Raw genomic sequence first — 26032 nt, 5'->3', positions numbered from 1 at the left:
CTACGCAACCTAGCGGATTCCTAAAAACACACAAAGTGAATAATGTGTAAATAATCCAGAGGTGATTCAGCAGAAGGAGTGCTTTAGTTAAGGCACCAAACAGGCCATGAAGCAGCACAGGCAACGCACAACAACAGCGAACGCACGACAACGGTGCCAAAACAAAACAAAAATCGACCAAACACGCTGTGGAGCAGCACAGGTAACGCACGACAACAGTGCTAAAAAAAAATAAATAAAAATAAAATAAAATAAAATAAAAACGAAAGCGTTAGCAAGCTAGTTAGCTTGCCAACGCTGATAAAAGTTAGCTGATAAAAGTGCTCCGTCGCGATGTTTCGACCGTTAGAGGTCTTCCTTAGGCGTTGGAGCACAGTAAAAAAGTAAAAAAAAGTAAAAAGGTAAAAAAGTTAAAAAAGTCTTGAAAAAGACTGTTAGTTCAAAGTCCAAAGCAGCAGGTAGCAGTCTCTGTGTAAATAAATGTGGTCAGATTTCAGAAAGAAATAGCTGATATGTATTTATAAGACCGTTCTGAATGCAGTAAGTAAATCTGTAAGCCAAATTTGTAATTCAGCGGAGAAAATCTTCGTTTAAAAATGACAAATTTGCAGCTAAAATTTAGCCCTCTGTGAAACAGTTTGTACAGCCGTATCATTTCCATGACATCAGGGACAAGACCACGCGCTCCTGCCTTCAGTCCGATCCCGCATTGAAAAATTGATTTATCTGTTAGTAATGTTACTTATACACGTCCTGGTTTCAACATCCAAAAGTAAGCTGCAATGAATGTGAGATACAGATCTGTGTGCTCAGATCAGCAACGGCATCGACAGCGGGCGCCGTTCTTCCTCTCCCGCTCTCTGCCTCCGCTGCGTTTATTAAGTCTGTGGGCTCGTTAACGAGCTCATTAACCGCTGACGTGGGCCACTCACACCGCCCGTGTCTGCTTTGCAGCTTGTGCCAGATTCAGCGCACAACACCGACATCACCTCTCTGTCTACTGAATGGAGCTGCAGCACACTTGGCACAAGTCCTGAGATTACGCTTGCTGTTTTAATGCGAAGTGGCCGGTACACCTGTTGCTGCAAGGACAGACTTCTTGGGGCAAAATCCACAGCACCGCACGTCTGGGCAATCGAGAGCCCCAAGAGCTCCATGGATGCTGAGAGAGGTTTATATATTTTTAATGACTGGGATTCTTTGCGGGTCTTTGCCTCCATATCCCGCGATGGTACCGGAGGCGAAAGACAGTAGATTTTCATTGCGACACCACTCAATCAAACGGGCGTATGAAAAAGTCCCCCCAAATAATTTTCAAGCACAAATAAAGAAATGTGTACTCACCAAACGGCCGCAAACAATATGAAGTTTTAAAAAAAGTAGATCCTTCCGTATAAGACAAGAAAAGGTGCAGATGCAAACTGACGTAAATCCACAATTACAATTGGCGCAATGCATGCTGGGAGAGGGTCTTGTCCGTGACGTCTCGGCAGCGTCCATGATGAGAGGGACAATTTGTGGAGGGCTAAATGTTAGCTGTAATTTGTCATTTTCAAATGAAGATTTCGTCCATTGAATGACAGATCTGGGCTTGCAGATTTACTTTACTACATTCAGAAGGATCTCATGTGTAAATGTAAGTCATTTTTTGTTCAAAAAATCTGACTGCATTTTTTTCAATGCAGGTCTCCTTTAATGACCACTAGTCGCAGCTAGCAGTTGGCTGCCTTGAGTCAGCACAGTAGTTGTCACTCAAAGCAACCATACCCTGAAAAATTCATAGTTTTATGGCTTAAAATAGCTTAATTGATCAGACTAGTGCATTGCAGGAAGTTTGTATTGCTATAGAAAATTGGGAGCGTAAGTAGAGTTTTCATAGATGGCTGTGTTTGAAGTTGGGATGTACAAAGAGGTGTACTTACTCTTACAAAGTTTTAACAAAGTGTATGTTAGTTAAAACATACAAAGAGACACACAAATAGTTATTTTAAGAAAAAGATTGACATTCATCCAACATGGTCAGACATATACGAGGTCTGTCCGAAAAGTAACGGACCTTTTAATTTTTTTCAAAAACTATATGGATTTGAATCATGTGTGATTGCATCAGCCAACCTTGAACCTTCGTGCGCATGCGTGAGTTTTTTCACGCCTGTCGGTTGCGTCATTCGCCTGTGGGCAGGCTTTGAGTGAGCACTGGTCCACCCCCCTCATCGGATTTTCATTGTCAGGGAAATGGCTGAGCGACTGCCGCTTTGCTCCATGAAAATTTTTTCAGAAACCATGTGAGACAGCCAGGTGGAAACCATTTGGAAAATTCAGATGGCTTTCGGTGAAGATTCTATTGGCGTCACACAGATTGAGGATCATTACAACTGGATTAAAGATGGCCCACAGTGGCGCAGGGCGCGCCGCGCTCCGAGTGGCCATTGACAGGCTAAAACGACCAGATCATTTCCAAAGTGAAGGCTGTGTTGATCCGGAACGTCGTGTGACTACCAGAGAAATCGCAGAAAATGTGGACATCAGCACTTTTGCGGCACATTCTACTGTTACAGGAGATTTTGTAATGAAAGACGTGCGGAGGAATTCGCACGTCGGCACAGAGCCGCTCATGGCGCACAACAAAAAACACCTCCGTGTTGGAAGTCTCACAGGACATGTTGTGGCATGCCCAGCTGTTACACAATTTCTCAGATACTCACTCGACTGAAAAGCCACCGAAAGCCGTCTGAATCTTCCAATAGGTTTCAAATCAGCATGTTACCCGAAAAATATTGTGTGTAGGTAATAAAACTTATCTTTGTTTTCCTGCACACCCTAGTAATGCCCCTGTCGTCTAACAAGAAAGTTTTATATATAATTTTGTGTCACCATAAAAGTTAAATCACTGAAATCATCAAGTTTAATCATTTTATTGATTTTTGTTTTTGTGTTCACTCAATCAGAAATAAATAATATGTTTTTATGCTCACAGAATATGAGTTCTGTTTCAGAGTATCAGGTTTCTAGTCTAGTATCAGGTTTCTAGTCTAGCTTTTTAACTTACAGCCCCCCATTATAAATGTATCCCCTTACAATTCATATTTTGATCCATAAAATCTGGATATTTATATGGATCTGCACCTCATTAAATATATTACTGAACTGTCTCATTTTCTGTCTATTTCTGACAGTTTCTCAGAAATGGACCAAAATTTGTTTAAATTATCCAATCTTTCAATGTTAAAAAATGAGATAAAAATTTCCTGGAATCAATCAATCAATCAATCAATACTTTACTGTCATTGTCATAATAACACAGCTATAAATAACAGTGAGATATTGTTTAGAGCATCTTATTACTGACATAGAAGTACGAGGTCTATTAGAAAAGTATCCGACCTTATTATTTTTTTCAAAAACTATATGGATTTGAATCACGTGCGATTACATCAGACAAGCTTGAACCCTCGTGGGCATGCGAGAGTTTTTTCACGCCTGTCGGATGCGTCATTCGCCTGTGGGCAGGCTTTGAGTGAGGAGTGGTCCACCCCTCCCATCTATTTTTTCATTGTTTAGGAATGGCTCAGAGACTGCCGCTTTGCTTGATCAAAATTTTTTCAGAAACTGTAAGGCACAATCCGAGTGGACACCATTCGAGAAATTCAGCTGGTTTTCGGTGAAACTTTAAGGGCTGATGAGAGATTATGGAGTGTTACTGTCGCTTTAAGGACAACCCACGGAGCTGGACTACGCGCTGCGCCCCGAGCCGCCGTCGTCAGCCTGTTTTGAGCTGAAAACTTCCAAATTTAAGCCTCTGTTGACCCAGGACGTCGTGAGAGAACAGAGAAGTTTCAGAAGAGGTCGGGATCAGCAGTTTATCCGGACATTCCACTGTTAAAGGAGATTTTGTAATGAAAGACGTGCGGACGGATTCGCGAGTCGGCAGGCAGCCGCTCATGGCCCGGCGCCACAGAGAAACACCTCCGTTGGAAGCGTTACGGGACAAGTTTGAACATACCCAGCTGTTAAACAGTTTCTTGGATACTCACTCGACTGAAAACCATCGAAAGTCGCCTGAATTTTACGAATGGTTATCAACATGGAGGTGTTTCTCTGTGGCGCCTTACAGTGCCTTAGAGTTTCTGAAAAAATTTTGATCAAGCAAAGCGGCAGTTTCTGAGCCATTCCTAAACAATGAAAAAATAGACGGGAGGCACAGGCGAATGACGCAACGGACAGGCGTGAAAAAACTCACGCATGCCCACGAGGGTTCAAGCTTCTCTGATGTAATCGCACGTGATTCAAATCCATATAGTTTTTGAAAAAAATAAAAAGGTCGGTTTCTTTTCTAATAAACCACGTATACTTAAGTGCAAATATTGCATATGATAGTAATGCCCAGAGGAACGCAGCAGCAGTATAAAGGTTTCGCAGGAAAGTGCATAACTTTTATACCCCCTTAATTGGATTCACTCCCAAAGTTAAAGGTTTTCTATTTGGCCCATACTCCACCCTTTCATTAAGTTTCAACAAAACAAATACAGTTGGTTTTGGTGTGTGTGTGTGTGTGTGTGTGTGTGTGTGTGTGTGTGTGTGGGTGTGTGTGTGTGTGTGTGTGTGTGTGTGTCTGTGTGTCTGTGTGTGTGTGTAAAACTGCCAACATGCAGACAGCACTGCAAACACTACTTCCCTGGCAGAGTAAATATACGCAATGCTAAAATACCCTCGGCCGTACACGCATAACAATAGGAAACAGAATGTGACCCTTAAAATAGGTCAATGTTAGCCATCTAAGGTCTATGTACAAAGAATGTTCCTTGTGAATTTGAAGACCCTGGAAGTAACAGGAATGGACATATGCTGAGCACAGACAAATGGACACAGACAGATGGACGCAAAGCCTTCCCAATACCCAATGACCATATTTTTGCCTCATGTAATAAAGTAGGGTGCTAATGTCATTTTAAACATAGCTGACTTCTGTAACTTTCCCATTCATTCCAAGTGGTCCACCATTTACAGCTGGATGGACTGGCACCAAAGACACATGTCTTCAGCAGGACCCTGGTCTTTTAGGTGGCAGTCCAACTCTTTTTGCTTGCTTGATTCATTGCAGTGTTTATAATGATTACGGTTGTAAAAAGGGTGCACATATTTTAATTAATATGCTGTCAAACGCATCCTCAGTTGCGGATGAATTGATGTCTCGCTCCTCTTTTCATGATAACGACTCTGACAGGAGCGTTTTTCAATTTCAGCAGTTCTTTTTTTGGGTTAAAAAGTGTCAAGGGAAGCTGTTTCTCCTCTGCAGGACTTTGAGGTGCAACTTAAGACCATGAAGTGCCGACGAACATCACCCTGTGCGCACCGCTCACAGCAATCACAGTGTGACACCCATCTATGGCCTGTTACTCAATCCAGAAAAAAGAAAACACAGCACTGCTGCTGGATGGAGATTAATATATTATACAAATAATGAATGTTTATGAGTTCAATGGTACGAATATTTCATGAGGTGAAAGCTGGAACATACCATTCAACGAGGTGAAACCTCTGAATGGTATGAATGTAAAATGTAAAAGAAGTAAAACATTCATTATTTGTTTTATATAACGGCTAAATAGATCCTTGTCATTTGATATGTTATTAATTTATAAACAACAGAAAAGGGACTTACATTTTGGTGTTCCACTGTGACGTGTAGTCCAGTGATGCTGTGCACTGACTTTGGACTTCCATTAAAAAAAAAAAAAAAAAAAAGACTTTGTGTAGTTCCTTAGTTCAGCCAAAAATCACATCAGCGTTTCATGTTAGCAGGTCTTCAGGCATCCAGACGGCTTACAGCGGAGTGGATTTTGTGTGGTGTGTGTGTGTGTGTGTGTGTGTGTGTGTGTGTGTGTGTGTGTGTGTGTGTGTGTGTGTGTGTGTGTGTGTGTGTGTGTGTGTGTGTAGCAGCATCAGTTAACTCAATCAAATCATCATGTTGCTGTCCCGTGCGCGCGCGTGTGCCCACACAACCGGCTCGGTCCAGCTGTACCTCTTCAGTGCAGCAAAAAAAAAGTCTTGTCAGAAATGAGTCCAGGTTTTCTTTCTCTTTCTGCTAACAGACAGTACAGTGGATTGTTTTGTGTGTGTGTGTGTGTGTGTGTGTGTGTGTGTGTATCTTACAAGAATTAGCAGTGTCAGTTAGCTCAAATTATGTCCCAGGAGAGTTGTGTCCCCCACGCGTGCACACACACACGCAACCTGGTCAGCACTTGTGTGTGCGTGAACAACAAAAATAAGACTGTATATGTCCTCAGTGCAGCAAAATAAATAAATTAATTTAAAAAATCACGTCAAAAATGAGTCCAGCTTTTGTTCTCTCTTCCTGCTAACAACCTCCAGGCAGCACAGTGGATTGGTTCTGTGCATGCATGGGCGCGTGCGTACTCGTGCCACACGTGTTTTGCAACTTGCGCGTGCACGAGTATGCTCGCACTTGCGTGCTTGCATACTTGTGTGCACTTGTGTGTGCGTGAGCACATGTGCATGTGTGCATGAGGCCGTGCATGTGCACGGGCAATGGTACCAAACGTATGGAAGCACATTTGCACTATAAATGGAACCAAGCCACTCTGAATGCAATGCAACACAAATGGGATGAATTAATCCATGTCATGTGACATACAAAGCACCAATCAAATCACAAGGATCCACTCAGCCATTATCTATCTATCTATCTATCTATCTATCTATCTATCTATCTATCTATCTATCTATCTATCTATCTATCTATCTATCTATCTATCTATCTATCTATCTATCTATCTATCTATCTATCTATCTATCTATCTATCTATCTATCTATCTATCTATCTATCTATCTATCTATCTATCTATATATATATATAGAGAGAGAGAGAGAGAGAGAGAGAGAGAGAGAGAGAGAGAGAGCTGCAACCTGGACATCACTTTGTTTCTTTAAGCTGCATGTTTTTTCTTTGTGTGTTCCTCACAGCGTCCATAGTTGCACAGAAGTGGTGGTGCCAGATGCACCCGTGCATGGACGGAGAAGAGTGTAAAATCCTTCCCGACCTGAAGGGGTGGAGCTGCAGTACAGGAAACAAAGTTAAGACAACAAAGGTGGGCGCTGAACGTTTCTTTGGTGGAGTCTGTTTGTGCTTCAAAGTCATAATTTTACCTCAGAGGCAAAATTTACGTTCATGTGACCAGCCTTGTACTAACCTTTGAACTTTTACAAGAGTTTGATGATATGGAAATACTAGTGTACCATCTGAACTCAACTGATTCTTAAAGTTAATACTGAGTTATTGATCAGTTCATAGTGCAATTATATCAATTCATGGGTCCCTGTATTGATATCAAGTCAAGTCAAGAGTGGGATCATGCTTTGATATTTGTGCATCACCACCTCCACCACACTAAGAACTTGCTTGGGTTCTGGATTGCAAACACCCATTCAGTCAACCGGTCCTTCCCCACCTCTTGAAAGCAACTATGTATCACCACAACCATGTGAAATGTGGTTGTCCTGTTGGACTTCTCCACCCACTGAGGTCCTTAACACTGAGGCAGAAGTATGCTGGATCATACCCAGAAGAAACCTGGCACTTTTCCTTGCCTACAATTGCCCCTGTAGTCGGTGCGCCCCTGTAGTCGGTGCGGACCAAGGTAGCTTAGCCGCCGTTAGTTCCCCTCCGGCAGATCCTGAGCAGCCGGGAGAGCAGGGTGACTGTGAGGAGGAAGCGTAGTCCTAAACAGAAGCCCCGTGTACACCGCCAACCCGTTCAATCTCTAACCGTTTTTCCCCACTCGGCGACACACCCGCCGAGGAACAAACTCTGGTTATTGGCGACTCTGTTTTTGAGAAATGTGAAGTTAGCGGACACCAGCAACCATAGTCAATTGTCTTCCGGGGGCCACAGCAGGCGACATTGAAGGAAATTTGAAACTGCTGGCTAAGGCTAAGCGTAAATTTGGTAAGATTGTAATTCACGTCGGCAGTAATGACACCCGGTTACGCCAATCGGAGGTCACTAAAATTAACATTGAATCGGTGTGTAACTTTGCAAAAACAATGTCGGACTCTGTAGTTTTCTCTGGGCCCCTCCCCAATCGGACCGGGAGTAACATGTTTAGCTGCACGTTCTCCCTGAATTGCTGGCTATCTGAGTGGTGTCCAAAAAATGAGGTGGGCTTCATAGATAATTGGCAAAGCTTCTGGGGAAAACCTGGTCTTGTTAGGAGAGACGGCATCCATCCCACTTTGGATGGAGCAGCTCTCATTTCTAGAAATGTTCTTAAATCCTCCAAACCGTGACTATCCAGGGTGGGACCAGGAAGCAGAGTTGTAGTCTTACACACCTCTCTGCAGCTTCTCTCCCCCTGCCATCCCCTCATTACCCATCACAGTAGAGACGTGCCTGCTCCCAGACACACAACAACCAGTAAAAATCTATTTAAGCATAAAAATTCAAAAGAAAAAAATAATATAGCACCTTCAACTGCACCACAGACTAAAACAGTTAAATGTGGTCTATTAAACATTAGATCTCTCTCTTCTAAGTCCCTGTAGTAAATGATATAATAATTGATCAACATATTGATTATTCTGCCTTACAGAAACCTGGTTACAGCCTGATGAATATGTTAGTTTAAATGAGTCAACACCCCCGAGTCACACTAACTGCCAGAACGCTCGTAGCACGGGCCGAGGCGGAGGATTAGCAGCAATCTTCCACTCCAGCTTATTAATTAATCAAAAACCCAGACAGAGCTTTAATTCATTTGAAAGGTTGTCTCTTAGTCTTCCATCCATCCATCCATCCATCCATTTTCTTCCGCTTTATCCGGAGTCGGGTCGCGGGGTCAGCAGCTCAAGCAAAGCCGCCCAGACCTCCCGATCCACACACACCTCCTCCAGCTCCACCGGGGGAACCCCAAGGCGTTCCCAAGCCAGCCGAGAGATGTAGTCCCTCCAGCATGTCCTGGGTCTTCCCCGGGGCCTCCTCCCAGTGGGACGTGCCCGGAACACCTCTCAGCGAGGCGTCCAGGGGGCATCCGGAAAAGATGCCCGAGCCACCTCAACTGACTCCTTTCGACGTGGAGGAGCAGCGGCTCGACTTCGAGCTCCTCCCGAGTGACCGAGCTCCTTACCCTATCTCTAAGGGAGCGCCCAGCCACCCTGCGGAGGAAACCCATCTCGGCCGCTTGTACTCGCGATCTCGTTCTTTCGGTCATGAGCCAAATCTCAGACCATAGGTGAGGATCGGAATGTAGATCGATCGGTAATAATCGAGAGCTTTGCCCCCCTACTCAGCTCTCTCTTCACCACGACGAACCAATACCAGCGATCGATCTCACGCTCCATCCGTCCCTCACTCGTGAACAAGACCCCAAGATACTTAAACTCCTGCACTTGAGGCAAGGACACTCCACCGACCTGAAGACGGCCAAAGCACCTTTTTCCGGTCGAGAACCATGGCCTCAGATTTGGAGGTGCTGATTTTCATCCCCAGACGCTTCACACTCGGCTGCAAACCGTCCCAGTGCATGCTGAAGGTCCTGATTTGGACAAAGCCAACAGAACCACATCGTCCGCAAACAGCAGAGATGAGATTCTGTGGTTCCCAAACCAGACCCCCTCTACACCCTGGCTGCGCCTAGAAATTCTGTCCATAAAATAATGAACAGAACCGGTGACAAAGGGCAGCCCTGGCGGAGGCCAACGTGCACTGGAAACAGGTTTGATTTACTACCGGCAATGCGAACCAAGCTCCTGCTGTGGTTGTACAGGGACCGGATAGCCCTTAGCAAAGGACCCCGGACCCCATTCTCCCGGAGCACTCCCCACAGGGTCCGCCGAGGGACACGGTCGAATGCCTTCTCCAGATCCACAAAACACATGTGGACTGGTTGGGCAAACTCTCATGAACCCTCGAGCACCCGATGGAGCGTGTAGAGCTGGTCCAGTGTGCCGCGACCAGGACGAAAACCACACTGCTCTGTAAAACCACCCGCACTGTAAACAGTGCTGGTGGAGAGCTGCTTCTGCTTCCTGAGGCGTCGGACGGTTTGCCAGAATCTCTTCGAGGCCGACCGATAGTCCTCCTCCATAGCCTCCCCGAACTCCTCCCAGACCCGAGTTTTTGCCTCTGCGACCGCACGGGCTGCGGCACGCTTGGCCTGCCGGTACCTGTCAGCTGCCTCTGGGGTCCCACCTACCAACAAAGATAAGTAGGGCTCCTTCTTCAGCTTGATGGCATCCCTTACTTCTGGTGTCCACCACCGGGTTCGGGGATTGCCGCCGCGACAGGCACCAGAGACCTTGCGACCACAGCTACGAGCAGCCGCATCGACAATGGAGGTGGAGAACATGGTCCACTCGGACTCCATGTCTCCAACCTCCCCCGGGATCTGGGAGAAGCTCTCCCGGAGGTGGGAGTTGAAGACCTCGCTGACAGAGGATCGTCGCCGCCAGTTGTTCCCAGCAGACCCTCACGATACGCTTACAAAAACCAGTTTTATTTGTTGTTATCTATCATCCACCTGGTCGTTACTGTGAGTTTCTCTGTGAATTTTCGGACCTTTTGTCTGACTTAGTGCTTAGCTCAGATAAGATAATTATAGTGGGCAATTTTAACATCCACACAGATGCTGAGAATGACAGCCTCAACACTGCATTTAATCTATTGTTAGACTCGATTGGCTTTGCTCAAAATGTAAATGAGTCCACCCACCACTTTAATCATACCTTAGATCTTGTTCTGACTTATGGTATGGAAATTGAAGACTTAACAATATTCCCTGAAAACCCCCTTCTGTCTTATCATTTCTTAATAACATTTACATTTACTCTGATGGACTACCCAGCAGTGGGGAATAAGTTTCATTACAGTAGAAGTCTTTCAGAAAGAGCTGTAACTAGGTTTAAGGATATGATTCCTTCTTTATGTTCTCCAATGCCATATGCCAACACAGGGCAGAGTAGCTACCTAAACTCTGTGAGTCAATCAATCAATCAACTTTTTTTTTATATAGCGCCAAATCACAACAAACAGTTGCCCCAAGGCGCTTTATATTGTAAGGCAAGGCCATACAATAATTATGAAAAACCCCAACGGTCAAAACGACCCCCTGTGAGCAAGCACTTGGCAACAGTGGGAAGGAAAAACTCCCTCTTAACAGGAAGAAACCTCCAGCAGAACCAGGCTACGGGAGGGGCAGTCTTCTGCTGAGACTGGTTGGGGCTGAGGGAAAGAACCAGGAAAAAGACATGCTGTGGAGGGGGGCAGAGATCGATCACCAATGATTAAATGCGGAGTGATGCATACAGAGCAAAAAGAGAAAGAAACAGTGCATCATGGAACCCCCCCAAAGTCTACGTCTAAAGCAGCATAACCAAGGGATAGTCCAGGGTCACCCGATCCAGCCCTAACTATAAGCCTTAGCGAAAAGGAAAGTTTTAAGCCTAATCTTAAAAGTAGAGAGGGTATCTGTCTCCCTGATCTGAATTGGGAGCTGGTTCCACAGGAGATGAGCCTGAAAGCTGAAGGCTCTGCCTCCCATTCTACTCTTACAAACCCTAGGAACACAAGTAAGCCTGCAGTCTGAGAGCGAAGCGCTCTATTAGGGTGATATGGTCCTACGAGGTCCCTAAGATAAGATGGGACCTGATTATTCAAAACCTTATAAGTAAGAAGAAGAATTTTAAATTCTCTTCTAGAATTAACAGGAAGCCATTGAAGAGAGGCCAACACGGGTGAGATATGCTCTCTCTGCTAGTCCCCGTCAGTACTCTAGCTGCAGCATTTTGAATTAACTGAAGGCTTTTTTAGGGAACTTTTAGGACAACCTGATAATAAAGAATTACAATAGTCCAGCCTAGAGGAAATAAATGCATGAATTAGTTTTTCAGCATCACTCTGAGACAAGACCTTTCTGATTTTAGAGATATTGCGTAAATGCAAAAAGGCAGTCCTACATATTTGTTTAATATGCGCTTTGAATGACATATCCTGATCAAAAATGACTCCAAGATTCTCACAGTATTACTAGAGGTCAGGGAATGCCATCCAGAGTAAAGATCTGGTTAGACACCATGCTTCTAAGATTTGTGGGGCCAAGTACAATAACTTCAGTTTTATCTGAGTTAAAAGCAGGAAATTAGAGGTCATCCATGTCTTTATGTCTGTAAGACAATCCTGCAGTTTAGCTAATTGGTGTGTGTCCTCTGGCTTCATGGATAGATAAAGCTGGGTATCATCTGCGTAACAATGAAAATTTAAGCAATACCGTCTAATAATACTGCCTAAGGGAAGCATGTATAAAGTGAATAAAAAGTGAGTGAGATAGATTATCTCATCCGTAGTTTTATATCCTCATCGAGGACAACTTTGGATGCTGTGGCTCCTCTGAAAAAGAGAGCCTTAAATCAGAAGTGCCTGACTCCGTGGTATAACTCACAAACTCGCAGCTTAAACCAGATAACCTGTAAGTTGGAGAGGAAATGGCATCTCACTAATTTAGAAGATCTTCACTTAGCCTGGAAAAAGAGTCTGTTGCTCTATAAAAAAGCCCTCCGTAAAGCTAGAACATCTTACTACTCATCACTAATTGAAGAAAATAAGAACAACCCCAGGTTTCTTTTCAGCACTGTAGCCAGGCTGACAAAGAGTCAGAGCTCTATTGAGCTGAGTATTCCTTTAACTTTAACTAGTAATGACTTCATGACTTTCTTTGCTAATAAAATTTTAACTATTAGAGAAAAAATTACTCATAACCATCCCAAAGACATATCGTTATCTTTGGCTGCTTTCATTGATGCTGGTATTTGGTTAGACTCTTTCTCTCCGATTGTTCTGAGTTATTTTCATTAGTTACTTCCTCCAAACCATCAACATGTCTCTTAGACCCCATTCCTACCAGGCTGTTCAAGGAAGCCCTACCATTAATTAATGCTTTGATCTTAAATATGATCAATCTATCTTTATTAGTTGGCTATGTACCACAGGCTTTTAAGGTGGCAGTAATTAATCCATTACTTAAAAAGCCATCACTTGACCCAGCTATCTTAGCTAATTATAGGCCAATCTCCAACCTTCCTCTTCTCTCAAAAATTCTTGAAAGGGTAGTTGTAAACAGCTAACTGATCATCTGCAGAGGAATGGTCTATTTGAAGAGTTTCAGTCAGGTTTTAGAATTCATCATAGTACAGAAACAGCATTAGTGAAGGTTACAAATTTATTACAGATTTATTACAGGTTTATTACAGATATTAGAGCATGCCATAGGTATTAAAGGCACTGCGATGCGGTGGTTTTAATCATATTTATCTAATAGATGACAATTTGTTCATGTAAATGGGGAATCTTCTTCACAGACTAAGGTTAATATGGAGTTCCACAAGGTTCTGTGCTAGGACCAATTTTATTCACTTTATATATGCTTCCCTTAGGCAGTATTATTAGACAGCATTGCTTAAATTTTCATTGTTACGCAGATGATACCCAGCTTATCTATCCATGAAGCCAGACGACACACACCAATTAGCTAAACTGCAGGATTGTCTTACAGACATAAAGACATGGATGACCTCTAATTTCCTGCTTTAAACTCAGATAAAACTGAAGTTATTGTACTTGGCCCCCACAAATCTTAGAAACATGGTGTCTAACCAGATCCTTACTCTGGATGGCATTACCCTGACCTCTAGTAATACTGTGAGAAATCTTGGAGTCATTTTTGATCAGGATATGTCATTCAATGCGCATATTAAACAAATATGTAGGACTGGTCTTTGCATTTGTGCAATATCTCTAAAATTAGAAATGTCTTGTCTCAGAGTGATGCTGAAAAACTAATTCATGCATTTATTTCCTGTAGGCAGGACTATTGTAATTCATTATTATCAGGTTGTCCTAAAAATTCCCTGAAAAGCCTTCAGTAATTCAAAATGCTGCAGCTAGAGTACTGACAGGGACTAGAAGGAGAGAGCATATCTCACCCATATGGCCTCTCTTCATTGGCTTCCTGTTAATTCTAGAATAGAATTTAAATTCTTCTTCTTACTTATAATGTTTTGAATAATCAGGTCCCATCTTATCTTAGGGACCTCATAGTACCATATCACCTCAATAGAGCGCTTCGCTCTCAGACTGCAGGCTTACTTGTAGTTCAGGGTTTGTAAGAGTAGAATGGGAGGCAGAGCCTTCAGCTTTCAGGCTCTTCTCCTGTGGAACCAGCTCCCAATTCAGATCAGGGGAGACAGACACCCTCTCTCCTTTTAAGATTAGGCTTAAAACTTTCCTTTTTGCTAAAGCTTATAGTTAGGGCTGGATCAGGTGACCCTGACCATTCCTTAGTTATGCTGCTATAGACTTAGGACTGCTGGGGGGTTCCCATGATGCACTGAGTGTTTCTTTCTCTTTTTGCTCTGTATGCACCACTCTGCATTTAATCATTAGTGATTGATCTCTGCTCCCCTCCACAGCATGTCTTTTTCCTGGTTCTCTCCCTCAGCCCCAACCAGTCCCAGCAGAAGACTGCCCCTCCCTGAGCCTGGTTCTGCTGGAGGTTTACAATATAAAGCGCCTTGGTGCAACTGTTTGTTGTGATTTGGCGCTATATAAATAAAATTGATTTGATTTGATTTGATTTTCCAAAAGGCAGAGTAGCACTTTCACAATGAAGTTACTGCTAAGGAAGTGTTTGTTTGACACAAAGTCATTCCAGTGGTAGCCAAGGATCCTCCAAGAAAACCTAGTACCAAAGATATCAGTTATTGCCTTTGGTGTTTGGTTAATGTACAGTCTCCATACAGTAAGACAGGACACATCAAGACTCTAAAGACTTGGACCTTTGTTCTCCAGCACAGATACTAGCATTGACAAACACCTCTGTCCATTGACCTCATGACAGTGCTGTAAACTGAAAATAATTACTCTTTAAACAGGTTTTGGGGTGTGGCAAACCCAAATGTTCCAGTGGTGGTCCATCTGGTCTTGAACGGGATGTGGCGAGGCAGGGCAGAAGGGCAGATGTGACACTTTGCAGATTAATAGAGGTTATGTGGATTTGTGTTTTGGGTTTCAGGGTGTGATAAGTCCTGAAGTGGATGTCAGGTGGAGGGGGCCAGTGCGAGCCCTCAGCCATCCATCACAGCCCCCGTGTTTGACTCACCAAACGCCTGTAGTTGAGATGCCTTCTCCATTATTCATAGCTACAGGAGGCCTGGACGAAGCAGAGCTTTTTATTTTAGCCAGGTTAATAATTTATAGTTTCTCACACAGCCACAGGAAAGCAGAAACTGAGGCGCAGACACGCAGGGGTCCAGGTGGTGAGTAGAATCCGTCAGAAGCTGGACTCTTTTTGATTTGGGAGGCCGTGGGGGTCAGTCCATGCTCGTTGCCCTGCTGCGTCTCACAGAGATCCAGCAAGTGACCAACTGCGTGTGCACGAGCTTCTCTGAGAGTGAACATCTTTCCCAGTGCCTTTACGAATTCAAACATATTCTGCGGATTCATTAAAAAGTAGTATTTTTTAGATTACGCCATTTGTTTTTAAAATTTTATATGAGCACTATCAAAATTTTTATGCCAGGTAATATTTTCTCCAGTCGAACCCAGAATGTCGTTGTAAACAAAGCCTTCAGTTGCAGTACACGGTCCACGCAGTACTATAAATTGTTTCAACTCAGATGCGCAGCCCCGGCATTGTTGATTAAAAAAGGATGATGCTGTTTCTCCTCTCAATGAAGACACATCGATAAATCAGATGTCTTAATGCCCTGCAGGCTGTTCATCAGACAACTGCACTCATGGCTTTGTTTTCTGCCTTGTTTTATAGTCCTGCAGGTAACGTCAGGAATTATAGTGCCTCCTTCCTGTTAATCAAAGAAGACGCACAAACAAAGAACATCAAACCTTTGAACTTAGCACATGATGTAGAGAATATGGTGCATGTTGTTTATAGATACTCATGTGCAGCACTTTAAACAAGAAGGAAACCCTGTGCACCGAACAGCCACCGCCTGTATTCTGCAGCACATTTAAGTGGCTTTGTGTTGCCTTGATCACTTTAGTACATCACCAAATCAGAAATTATTGGGACAGTATGAAAAATGCACAAAAAAACCAAAAAACAAACAAACCAAAATCTGCATACATCTACATACATCCACATCCCAATAAAAGTTGGAACGGGGTGGGGGTGGGGTGCAGTTTACTCTCAATATTAAGAATAAATCCTCACTTTTACAACATGTTTTCTTGAGATAAGTCAGGAGTTGGATACAAGAGCATTTTCAAGTCACTTGATATCTCTTGGAAGTCATTTGTACCAGTCATTAAGAAATACAAACAGTATTGTACTGTGTGGTAAATCTGTGTCAAGTATGCAGTTCCCCTTCCAGGCTGCAAGGAGACGAATGCTGGAAGCCACCAAGTCGTTAAGACAAATTTGTTGGAGTTATAGGCTTCTGTGGCTGTGGTTGGAGTAACTGTGCACAATGCAACTTTTGTCTGTTGCATCACCAGTTATACCAGAAGATTTTCTTTAAAAACACATTTTAGCTGCGGTTTGCCAGAAGGCACATGGGAAATCTGAATCTATACTCAACAAAAATATAAATGCAACACTTTTGGTTTTGTTCCCATTTTGTATAAGATGAACTCAAAGATCTAAAACTTTTTCCACATACACAATATCACCATTTCCCTCAGATATTGTTCACAAACCAGTCAAAATCTGTGATAGTGAGCACTTCTCCTTTGCTGAGATAATCCATCCCACCTCACAGGTGTGCCATATCAAGATGCTGATTAGACACCATGATTAGTGCACAGGTGTGTCTTAGACTGCCCACAATAAAAGGCCATTCTGAAAGGTGCAGTTTTGTTTTATTGGGGGGGGGGATACCAGTCAGTATCTGGTGTGACCACCATTTGCCTCATGCAGTGCAACACATCTCCTTCACATCATCCGTGAAGAGAACACCTCTCCAACGTGCCAAACACCAGCGAATGTGAGCATTTGCCCACTCAAGTCGGTTACGACGACGAACTGGAGTCAGGTCGAGACCCCGATGAGGACGGCGAGCATGCAGATGAGCTTCCCTGAGATGGTTTCTGACAGTTTGTGCAGAAATTCTTTGGTTATGCAAACCGATTGTTCCAGCAGCTGTCCGAGTGGCTGGTCTCAGACGATCTTGGAGGTGAACATGCTGGATGTGGAGGTCCTGGGCTGGTGTGGTTACATGTGGTCTGTGGTTGTGAGGCTGGTTGGATGTACTGCCAAATTCTCTGAAATGCCTTTGGAGATGGCTTATGGTAGAGACATGAACATTCAATACATGAGCAACAGCTCTGGTTGACATTCCTGCTGTCAGCATGCCAATTGCACGCTCCCTCAAATCTTGCGACATCTGTGGCATTGTGCTGTGTGATAAAACTGCACCTTTCAGAGTGGCCTTTTATTGTGGGCAGTCTAAGGCACACCTGTGCACTAATCATGGTGTCTAATCAGCATCTTGATATGGCACACCTGTGAGGTGGGATGGATTATCTCAGCAAAGGAGAAGTGCTCACTATCACAGATTTAGACTGGTTTGTGAACACTATTTGAGGGAAATGGTGATATTGTGTATGTGGAAAAAGTTTTAGATCTTTGAGTTCATCTCATACAAAATGGGAGCAAAACCAAAAGTGTTGCGTTTATATTTTTGTTGAGAGTAGATTTGGTCTGTTTTCCTCTTTCAAGATCCTTCTGTATGTCTCTGGGAACCATCACCTTATCATGATGGAGAGGTTTGTGTGCTATGAACCTGAGAGCTGTGTTGTCTGGAGCCTTTGTGCTCCTGGTAGGGTCTCCCATGGCAAATTGGTCTCATACAAGGGATCAGACTAAGAACGGTTCACAAGACACCATGAGAAAATGAGGTAGAGGAAATGTGACCCAGCCCGGAAGAAGCACGGGCCCCTGTCTGGAGCCAGGCCTGGATGTAGGGCCCGTCAGCGAGCGCCTGGTGGCTGGGCTTGCCAGGGAGCCCAGTCGGGCACAGCCAAAAAAGGCAATGTGGACCTTCCATCTCCACTCTGTGGGCTCACCACACGCAGGGGGAACCGCTGGTGTCGGGTGCGCTGTCCCATGGGTGGCAGTGAAAGTTGAGGGCTTTGGCGGACCAGATCCGGGCAGCAGGGGCTGGCTCTAGAGGTGTGGAACATCACCTTGCTGTGGGTGAAGGAGCCGAAGCTTGTGTGGGAGGTGGAGCAATACCAGTTAGATTTGGTTGGCCTCGCCTCCACGCGCAGCCTCAGTTCCGGAACAATTGTCCTTAATAGGGGTTGGACCTTATTCTTCTCTGGAGTTGCCCAGGGTGTGAAGTGCCAGGTGGTGTGGGGATACTCACGAGTCCCCGGCTGAGCACTGCTACGTTAGAGTAGATGAGAGGGTGGCATCCCTGTGCCTTTGGGTGGCAGGGGACTCTGACTGTTGTTTGTGCGTATGCACTGAACAGCAATTTGGAGTATTCAGCCTTCTTGGAGTCCCTAAGTGGAGTCCTGTATGGGGCTCCCATTGGGGGACTCCATTGTTCTGCTGGGGGACCTGAACACATACATGGGCAATGACAGAGACACCTAAGAGAGGTGTGATTGGGAGGAACGGCCTCCCTGATCTAAACCTGAAAGGTTATTTGTTATTGGACTTCTGTGCTAGTCATGGACTGTCCATAACGAACACCATGTTCGAACATAAGGATGCTCATAAGTGTACATGGTACCAGAGCACCCTAGGCTGAAGATTGATGATCGATTTTGTGATCGTATCAACTGATCTGAGGCTGCATGAGAGGGGCAGAGCTGAGAGCAGAGCCTTACATGCATGTTTGAAGTTCAGATGAGGGTATTTCAAATGATACCATCTTGGCAAAGCCAGACTCTGCCTAACTCCCCACATAAATGGGTAAAGAGGTAAAGAGTGGGCAAGACTGGCATGACCTGGGCAGGACAAATGAAGCCCAAACATGCCCTCTATCTCAAAGTTACCAAACTACTTAGTGTTAACAGGCTAGGTCACCTGAATTTGGATGACTGATTAACAGATTTCCTTGTGGACTTGGCATTACAAACTACTACTGACATGTTGCTTCAATAACTATCACTTCAACTAAAGTCACCAAGCTATTGATACCTGATAATTAGTACTAACAATGGCAACAATGCTAGCATTCAAAAATTTTATTATGCTACGGTTTCAGTCAGTGGAAATCCAGGAGCACCAACTTAGATGGTCCATTAGTACAAATTAAACCACAGTAAGTAAATAGTGAATATTTCTATTAAAATACTCAGAAAGGGTGAATGTGGTTGAGTCCACAGCAGCTGCCTGTAGCAGTCTCAAAGTGACCATGGCCCTAACTCTTCATAACCATATTTGATCATAACTTTATGGCTTAAAATTGTTTAAACAGATTCATTATTAAAATTAAGTCCCTTTGGCTTTTCCTCGGTTTCACTCAGGATCACCACAGCAGGTCTGCCAATTCTATAATTCAAAACAACTGATTATATAGTTGTAAACTTTTAATATTTAACATTTTACATGTTTAATTTTGTTTTATTGATGTTATAACCTTGAAATTATGACTTCACAATACCTCCATCTGATTTTTAACTGCAATAGATCCTTCGGAGCGTTAACTACACAACAAGCTATTTTTTCAGATATTTGCCCTATATTACTTTAAACTGTTTTACAATAAAACAAAATGACCAAATTAATTAATTAAATTCCAAAAAACTATCTTAAAATTCAAAAACAGAGTAAAACGTGTGTGTGGGGGGGGGGGGGGGGGGGGGGGGTGATCGTCTAGGGGTTATGTAGTGGGCTTCAGACCAGAGGATCCTCTGTTCAAACCCGTCTGGGCGGACAGTCACTACAGACCCTTGTGCAAGGTCCTTCATTCCCTAGAAGGACAGTTGCTAGCTGTGTGTCGTGAACGCCTTGCATGGCACCACCCTGACATCAATGCGTGAGTGTGTCTGTGTGAATGGGTGAATGTGAGGCATCATTGTAAAGTGCTTTGAGCTTCTGATATAAATGGAAAAGTGCTATATAAATGCATTTACCATTTAAACACACACAAAAAAAATCTGATTTCACACCCAAGAAATCAATCATGGACCACATTTGAGGTCTACATCTACTCATTGAATGCAAGTGCTAATATCGACAGTGCTTCTGTGCAACATAAGCTGATTTTCTCAAAGAATTTGATTGTGTTGACTGTGCTGCTCTGTGGGGCATCCTGACCATTTGTTGGATCCCCAAGAACTTTCTAGGCATCATAGCCACCCAACAAAGATACTATGAGTGCTGCATGGAATGTGGCAGAAACACTGTTCGTTCTGGCTTGTACAATCTTCAGTGGGTGTTGGGTAGGATTGTGGAAACCAGTGGCTTTGTTGCAGCCTTTGAGACACTGAGTGGGACCTTTATCCATATGTCCATCCATCTGATCCTATGAGGTCCATCCATGACTAGGGGCTTATGAGATCTACTGGAAGACACTGGAATTTAATCAGGGGTGAAAGTAGTTTTAATTTGTTGCCGGGACCATCACTTTATATTGTCATCTGTCCTTGGGCATCCTCAAAATATGAAGATTTCAATATTTTTAGAATAGACTAGATTACATAGAATTTTATTAATCCTTTTGGAAAACTCCCTAAGGGAAATTGAGGTTCCAGCAGCATTGGACAGTAGCACACAGAAGTAAGAAACAATTTTCAAAAAGTAATTACAAATATAAATACATGAACTACTGGCTTACTGGCTACAGTTGTTCCTCTCCTTCCCGTCCTCTGTCTTCCTGTTATTCCTCCTCCCCCCCGAGTGAGGAATTGTACAGTCTGATGGCCTGTACCTTTATGGACAAAAATGAAATTTGGAACAAATCAAATCAAATCAATTTCGTTTATATAGCACCAAATCACAACAAACAGTTGCCCCAAGGCGCTTCATATTGCAAGGCAAAGCCATAGAATAATTACAGAAAAACCCCAACTGTCAAAACGACCCCCTGTGAGCAAGCACTTGGCGACAGTGGGAAGGAAAAACTCCCTTTTAACAGGAAGAAACCTCCAGCAGAACCAGGCTCAGGGAGGGGCAGTCTTCTGCTGGGACTGGTTGGGGCTGAGGGAGAGAACCAGGAAAAAGACATGCTGTGGAGGGGAGCAGAGATCAATCACTAATGATTAAATGCAGAGTGGTGCATACAGAGCAAAAAGAGAAAGAAACACTCAGTGCATCATGGGAACCCCCCAGCAGTCTAAGTCTATAGCAGCATAACTAAGGGATGGTTCAGGGTCACCCGATCCAGCCCTAGGAGTTCTCGATTGCCGACGTCATAGTTCCGTTCAGCGGGGGTCAACCTGTGAGAAAAGTAGGCACACGGGTGAAGAACCTTATCGGTCTCCCCGCTCTGGGATAGCACGGCTCCTATCCGTGAGTCAGAGGCGTCCACTTCAACCACAAACTGGCGGCTAGGGTCGGGCTGCACCAGAACTGGTGCAGACGATAACCGGCGTTTCAACTCCTTGAACGCGGCTTCGCACCGATCCGACCAGGTGAAGGGGACTTTTGGAGAGGTCAGGGCTGTCAGGGGGCTAACTACCTGACTGTAGCCCTTAATGCACCTCCTGTAGAAATTTGCAAAGCCGAGGAACTGTTGCAGCTTCCTACAGCTTGTTGGTTGGGGCCAATCTCTCACCGCCACAACCTTGGCCGGATCAGGGGCGACGGAGTTGGAGGAGATGATGAACCCCAGGAAGGACAAAGAGGTGCGGTGAAACTCACACTTCTCGCCCTTCACAAACAGCCGGTTCTCCAACAACCGCTACAGGACCTGACGTACATGCTGGACATGAGTCTCAGGATCCGGGGAAAAGATGAGTATGTCATCCAGATATACGAAGACGAATCGGTGCAGGAAGTCCCGCAAGACATCATTTACCAAAGCTTGGAACGTCGCGGGGGCGTTGGTGAGGCCGAACGGCATGACCAGGTACTCAAAATTACCTAATGGGGTGTTGAATGCCGTCTTCCATTCGTCTCCCTTCCGGATCCGAACCAGGTGATACGCATTCCTAAGGTCCAGTTTGGTGAAAATTTGGGCTCCATGCAGTGGCTGTGAACACTGAATCCAACAGGGGTAAAGGGTATCGATTGCGAACCGTTATGTCGTTCAGCCCCCTGTAATCAATGCATGGACGGAGTCCGCCGTCTTTCTTGCCCACAAAAAAGAAATCTGCACCCATCGGGGAGGTGGAATTCCGGATCAGCCCGGCAGCTAATGAGTCCCAGATGTAGGTCTCCATTGATTCGCGCTCAGGACGTGAGAGGTTGTACAGCCTGCTGGACGGGTACTCAGCGCCCGGGACCAAATCAATGGCACAATCGTACAGACGGTGCGGGGGAAGGGTGAGCACCAGATCCTTGCTGAAGACGTCAGCAAGGTCGTGGTACTCAACCGGCACCGCCGTCAGATTGGGAGGACTTTAACCTCCCTCATTAGCATTTACACCGGGAGGAACCGAGGATCCTAAACAATTCCGGTGGCAGGTTTTGCTCCACTGAGTCACAACCCCAGACGGCCAATCAATCCGGGGATTGTGTTTAATCATCCATGGGAAGCCCAAAATCACGCGGGAGGTAGAAGGAGTTGCAAAAAACTCAATCTCCTCCCGGTGATTCCCAGACACTACCAGGGTTACAGGTAGTGTCTTGTGTGTGATAAAAGGGAGAAGAGTGCCATCTAGTGCTCGCACCTTCACTGGCGAAGAAAGCGCCACCAGAGGGAGCCCTACCTCCCTTGCCCATCTGCTATTCAGCAGATTCCCTTCTGACCCCGTGTCCACCAGTGCTGGGGCTTGACGGGTTAAATCCCCGCTCAGGATTTTAATAGGGAGTCATGTAGACAGATGTGTATGACCTACGTGAATGTTTTGACCCCCCCCTCAGCCAAGTCTCTAAGGGCGGGCGTTTGTGTTTTGATGCATATTCGACTCCGCTCCGACGCCCCTGTCTCATTGACAGCAGCACGGTAGACGCGGTTTCGCCTCTGTTAGGGGTGATCAAAAACGGTCCCTGAGCTCCCTCATAACCCAGTATAAGTGGTAAGGAGCGTGAACCTTGCTACCAAAGCGCTGTAGCCAAGCGCGTGCCTCACCCCAAGCAAATTAATCATGTAAGCCACCTTGCTGGCATCAGACGCGTACATCACGGGACGTTGTGCAAAGACGAGCGAACACTGCATAAGAAAGTCTGCGCATGTCTCCACACAACCTCCGTATGGCTCTGGGGGGGCTTATGTATGCTTCAGGGGATGGTGGGGGGGGGTCGTTGAATGACCAGTGGAATGTCTGTTTTCGGCACCGGGTCGGCAGGAGGAGGAGCTGCAGCAGCACCCTGAGTGCGCGCTTCCACCTGCACAGTGAGAGCCTCCATCCTGCGATTAAGGATGATGTTTTTGCTCGGTCATCAGGTCCATCCGAGCGGTAAAGGTGGTGAGGATATGCTGCAACTCACCAATCACGCCTCCAGCCGACGCCTGTGCACCCTGCTCTTCCATTGGCTGTCCAACAGATGGTTGACGCCCCTCGGGATCCATGACATTGGCCGAGATATCCTGTTGGGGAAAGTGTAGTGACATGGACCCACAACAGGGGGTGCAAATGAACGGTCAATAGATGAGCCAAAAGGTAACAATTTAATGTTGTGAATGTGCACAACGACTATACAGACAATCTCAGAATATGATAGCAGTCAATACACAAAGGTGACGTGTGGGCAGGCTCGAGGATAGAAGACGTCTGTCCTGAGAAGAGCTGGAACCACACGATTTCCGCCGCCACCGAATACTGGTGAATACTGGAGCCGCCAAGTCCCGAATTCCCAGGTGATCACCGTCCCCGACTGTCGGATCTGGTACTGCTGGTGAGGAGCACAAACAGTGAGATGTGGGTGTGTGCACACCCAGTAACAAAAACAGTCAGAAGGTGGAAAGTCACCTCCACCTCTAATCACACACTCGTGCAGCTCCTGTTAACCACTTATCTGGTTGGAGTGTGAAGCGAAGCCGTCGCTGATCACACCAAACGCCAATCCCACAGATAAGGAAACACTTACAGGAAAACAGCTGCAAAGAAGTTCAGACTATTAGTCAGTGTTTTCAGTTTAGCAGAGAATTACCTTCACAGGTAGATGATATCTCGGCAATGAGGTGGAGATGACGTCCAGGTTTTATGGAGTAGTATGATGAAGCGTAGATGGGTGACAGCTGTCATGAGATAATGAGTGACAGCTGTCACTCCCGGCTGTGTCCGTGGCGGCAACGCCCTCTCGTGCCTGAAGCCCGCACTTCAGGCAGGGCGCCCTCTGGTGAGCCAGCAGTACCTCCTCTTCTGGTGGCCCACACAACATATCATCTGCGTAACAATGAAAATTTAAGCAATGCTGTCTAATAATACTGCCTAAGGGAAGCATGTATAAAGTGAATAAAATTGGTCCTAGCACAGAACCTTGTGGAACTCCATAATTAACCTTAGTCTGTGAAGAAGATTCCCCATTTACAAGAACAAATTGTATCTATTAGATAAATATGATTCAAACCACCACAGCGCAGTGCCTTTAATACCTATGGCATGCTCTAATCTCTGAACCCTTGATATATTACTGAGGCAACATTTAATAGGCTTATGTGCAACTAGTCAAAAAAGTCTGAAGCCTCACAACTTCTTTTGCTTTCACTTCAATAACTGCTTAATTTAACACATGAACAGCTAAAAATTTCTTTTCCGAACACTGCATTCAGCACTTAACGAGATTATTAGAAACAGAATCTCTGAAAAGTGCACAAAATTATAGATTTTTCCCCCCATCAAAACAAACAGTAACACAGAGGTCCTTCACATCACAGTATCCACGTGACCTGTTCTAGAACAGTTACTTGTCTGGCACATAGCCTAGTCATTCGTCATGTCATTCGTGACACATTCCTGTCATTCTTAATGTGACTTAACGCATCTGAATAGGTTTCTTAATAGGGCGTGTTGGTGCGTGATATTCTTGATATTCGTGGAGCATGTTTTTGCCTGTCAAAAAATCTTCCACGAATGTCACACACCACCCTCATTTCATCTCACATCGTGGAGGTCGCAACTGAGCGTATTGATCCGTCTTAATGAGTATTGATCCTTAATAGAACGTGACAACGTTCGTAGTGGTTCCTGTGATGGTTCTTGGAGCCCAAACTGTCACGCGTTATTACGAAGTGACACAGAAACTGACAAGTTTTGACACGACTTGTAACGCGGCATCACATTTCACTGCACGCCACGAGGAATCAGTTTTCTGTCACGTGCGCACAATTAAACTCGGCTCCAAATGTCATTCCACAGTTCCTGCTGAAGCTCCTCAGGACGCTCCTGCAGGTGTTCCACCTGCTGTTGTAAACGATGAGCGGGAGAACGAGTCTGAGCAACCAGAGGAGCGAGAGGAGACTCACATGCAGCCAGACATCTCTGCACCTCCTCCAGTCTGGTGGAGGAAGAAGCACGCACACAATTAAACCCTGCTGTACCGCATTCAGTTCGATTGCTGACACCAAGTCGGCTAAAATTCTAATTTCAGTGCTCTTCAGTGTGCTCCTGCAGGTGTTCCACCTGCTGCATGTGCCTGATGTTTGGAAAATGCGCGAGACGAGACCCGCATGAAGCCACACATCTGGCTCTGTCCGTCTCCTCCTCCTCCTCTTTGCACCACTCCATGGCACAGAGCCCAACTATGCATGCAGTCACAAAGTTCTTCTGAAAAACTGGAGCAATCTGAATTTGGTTGGATGAATATGGGTGTGTGTGTGGAGACAATTCACCTCGTTCACAACGTGACAGAACTTAACGATGCGCTGTTATGTGCAATAGCGCGCAACAACATGGAACACTATTCTTGACCGTGCATAATGGTTCCTGATAATTCTCCAGCAACA

At 45.0% G+C, this 26032-nt stretch overlaps 1 protein-coding gene across 1 annotated transcript in view; it reads left to right on the top strand.

Annotated features, from left to right (window-relative positions):
* si:dkey-238f9.1 (chemokine-like protein TAFA-2) overlaps positions 1 to 26032 on the top strand; it is a 401973-nt gene that overhangs the window by 363195 nt on the left and 12746 nt on the right. Inside the window, exon 4 of the mRNA XM_034166015.1 lies at positions 6986 to 7110. Within this exon, the coding sequence (XP_034021906.1) occupies positions 6986 to 7110 (125 nt within the window). The remainder of the gene's footprint in view (positions 1 to 6985; positions 7111 to 26032) is intronic.

Source organism: Thalassophryne amazonica, chromosome 3 (genome assembly GCF_902500255.1).
Source record: "Thalassophryne amazonica chromosome 3, fThaAma1.1, whole genome shotgun sequence".
NCBI lineage: Eukaryota > Metazoa > Chordata > Actinopteri > Batrachoidiformes > Batrachoididae > Thalassophryne > Thalassophryne amazonica.
The sequence above is the reverse complement of the archived record's forward strand: the minus strand, read 5'-3'. Positions and strand labels throughout refer to the sequence as shown.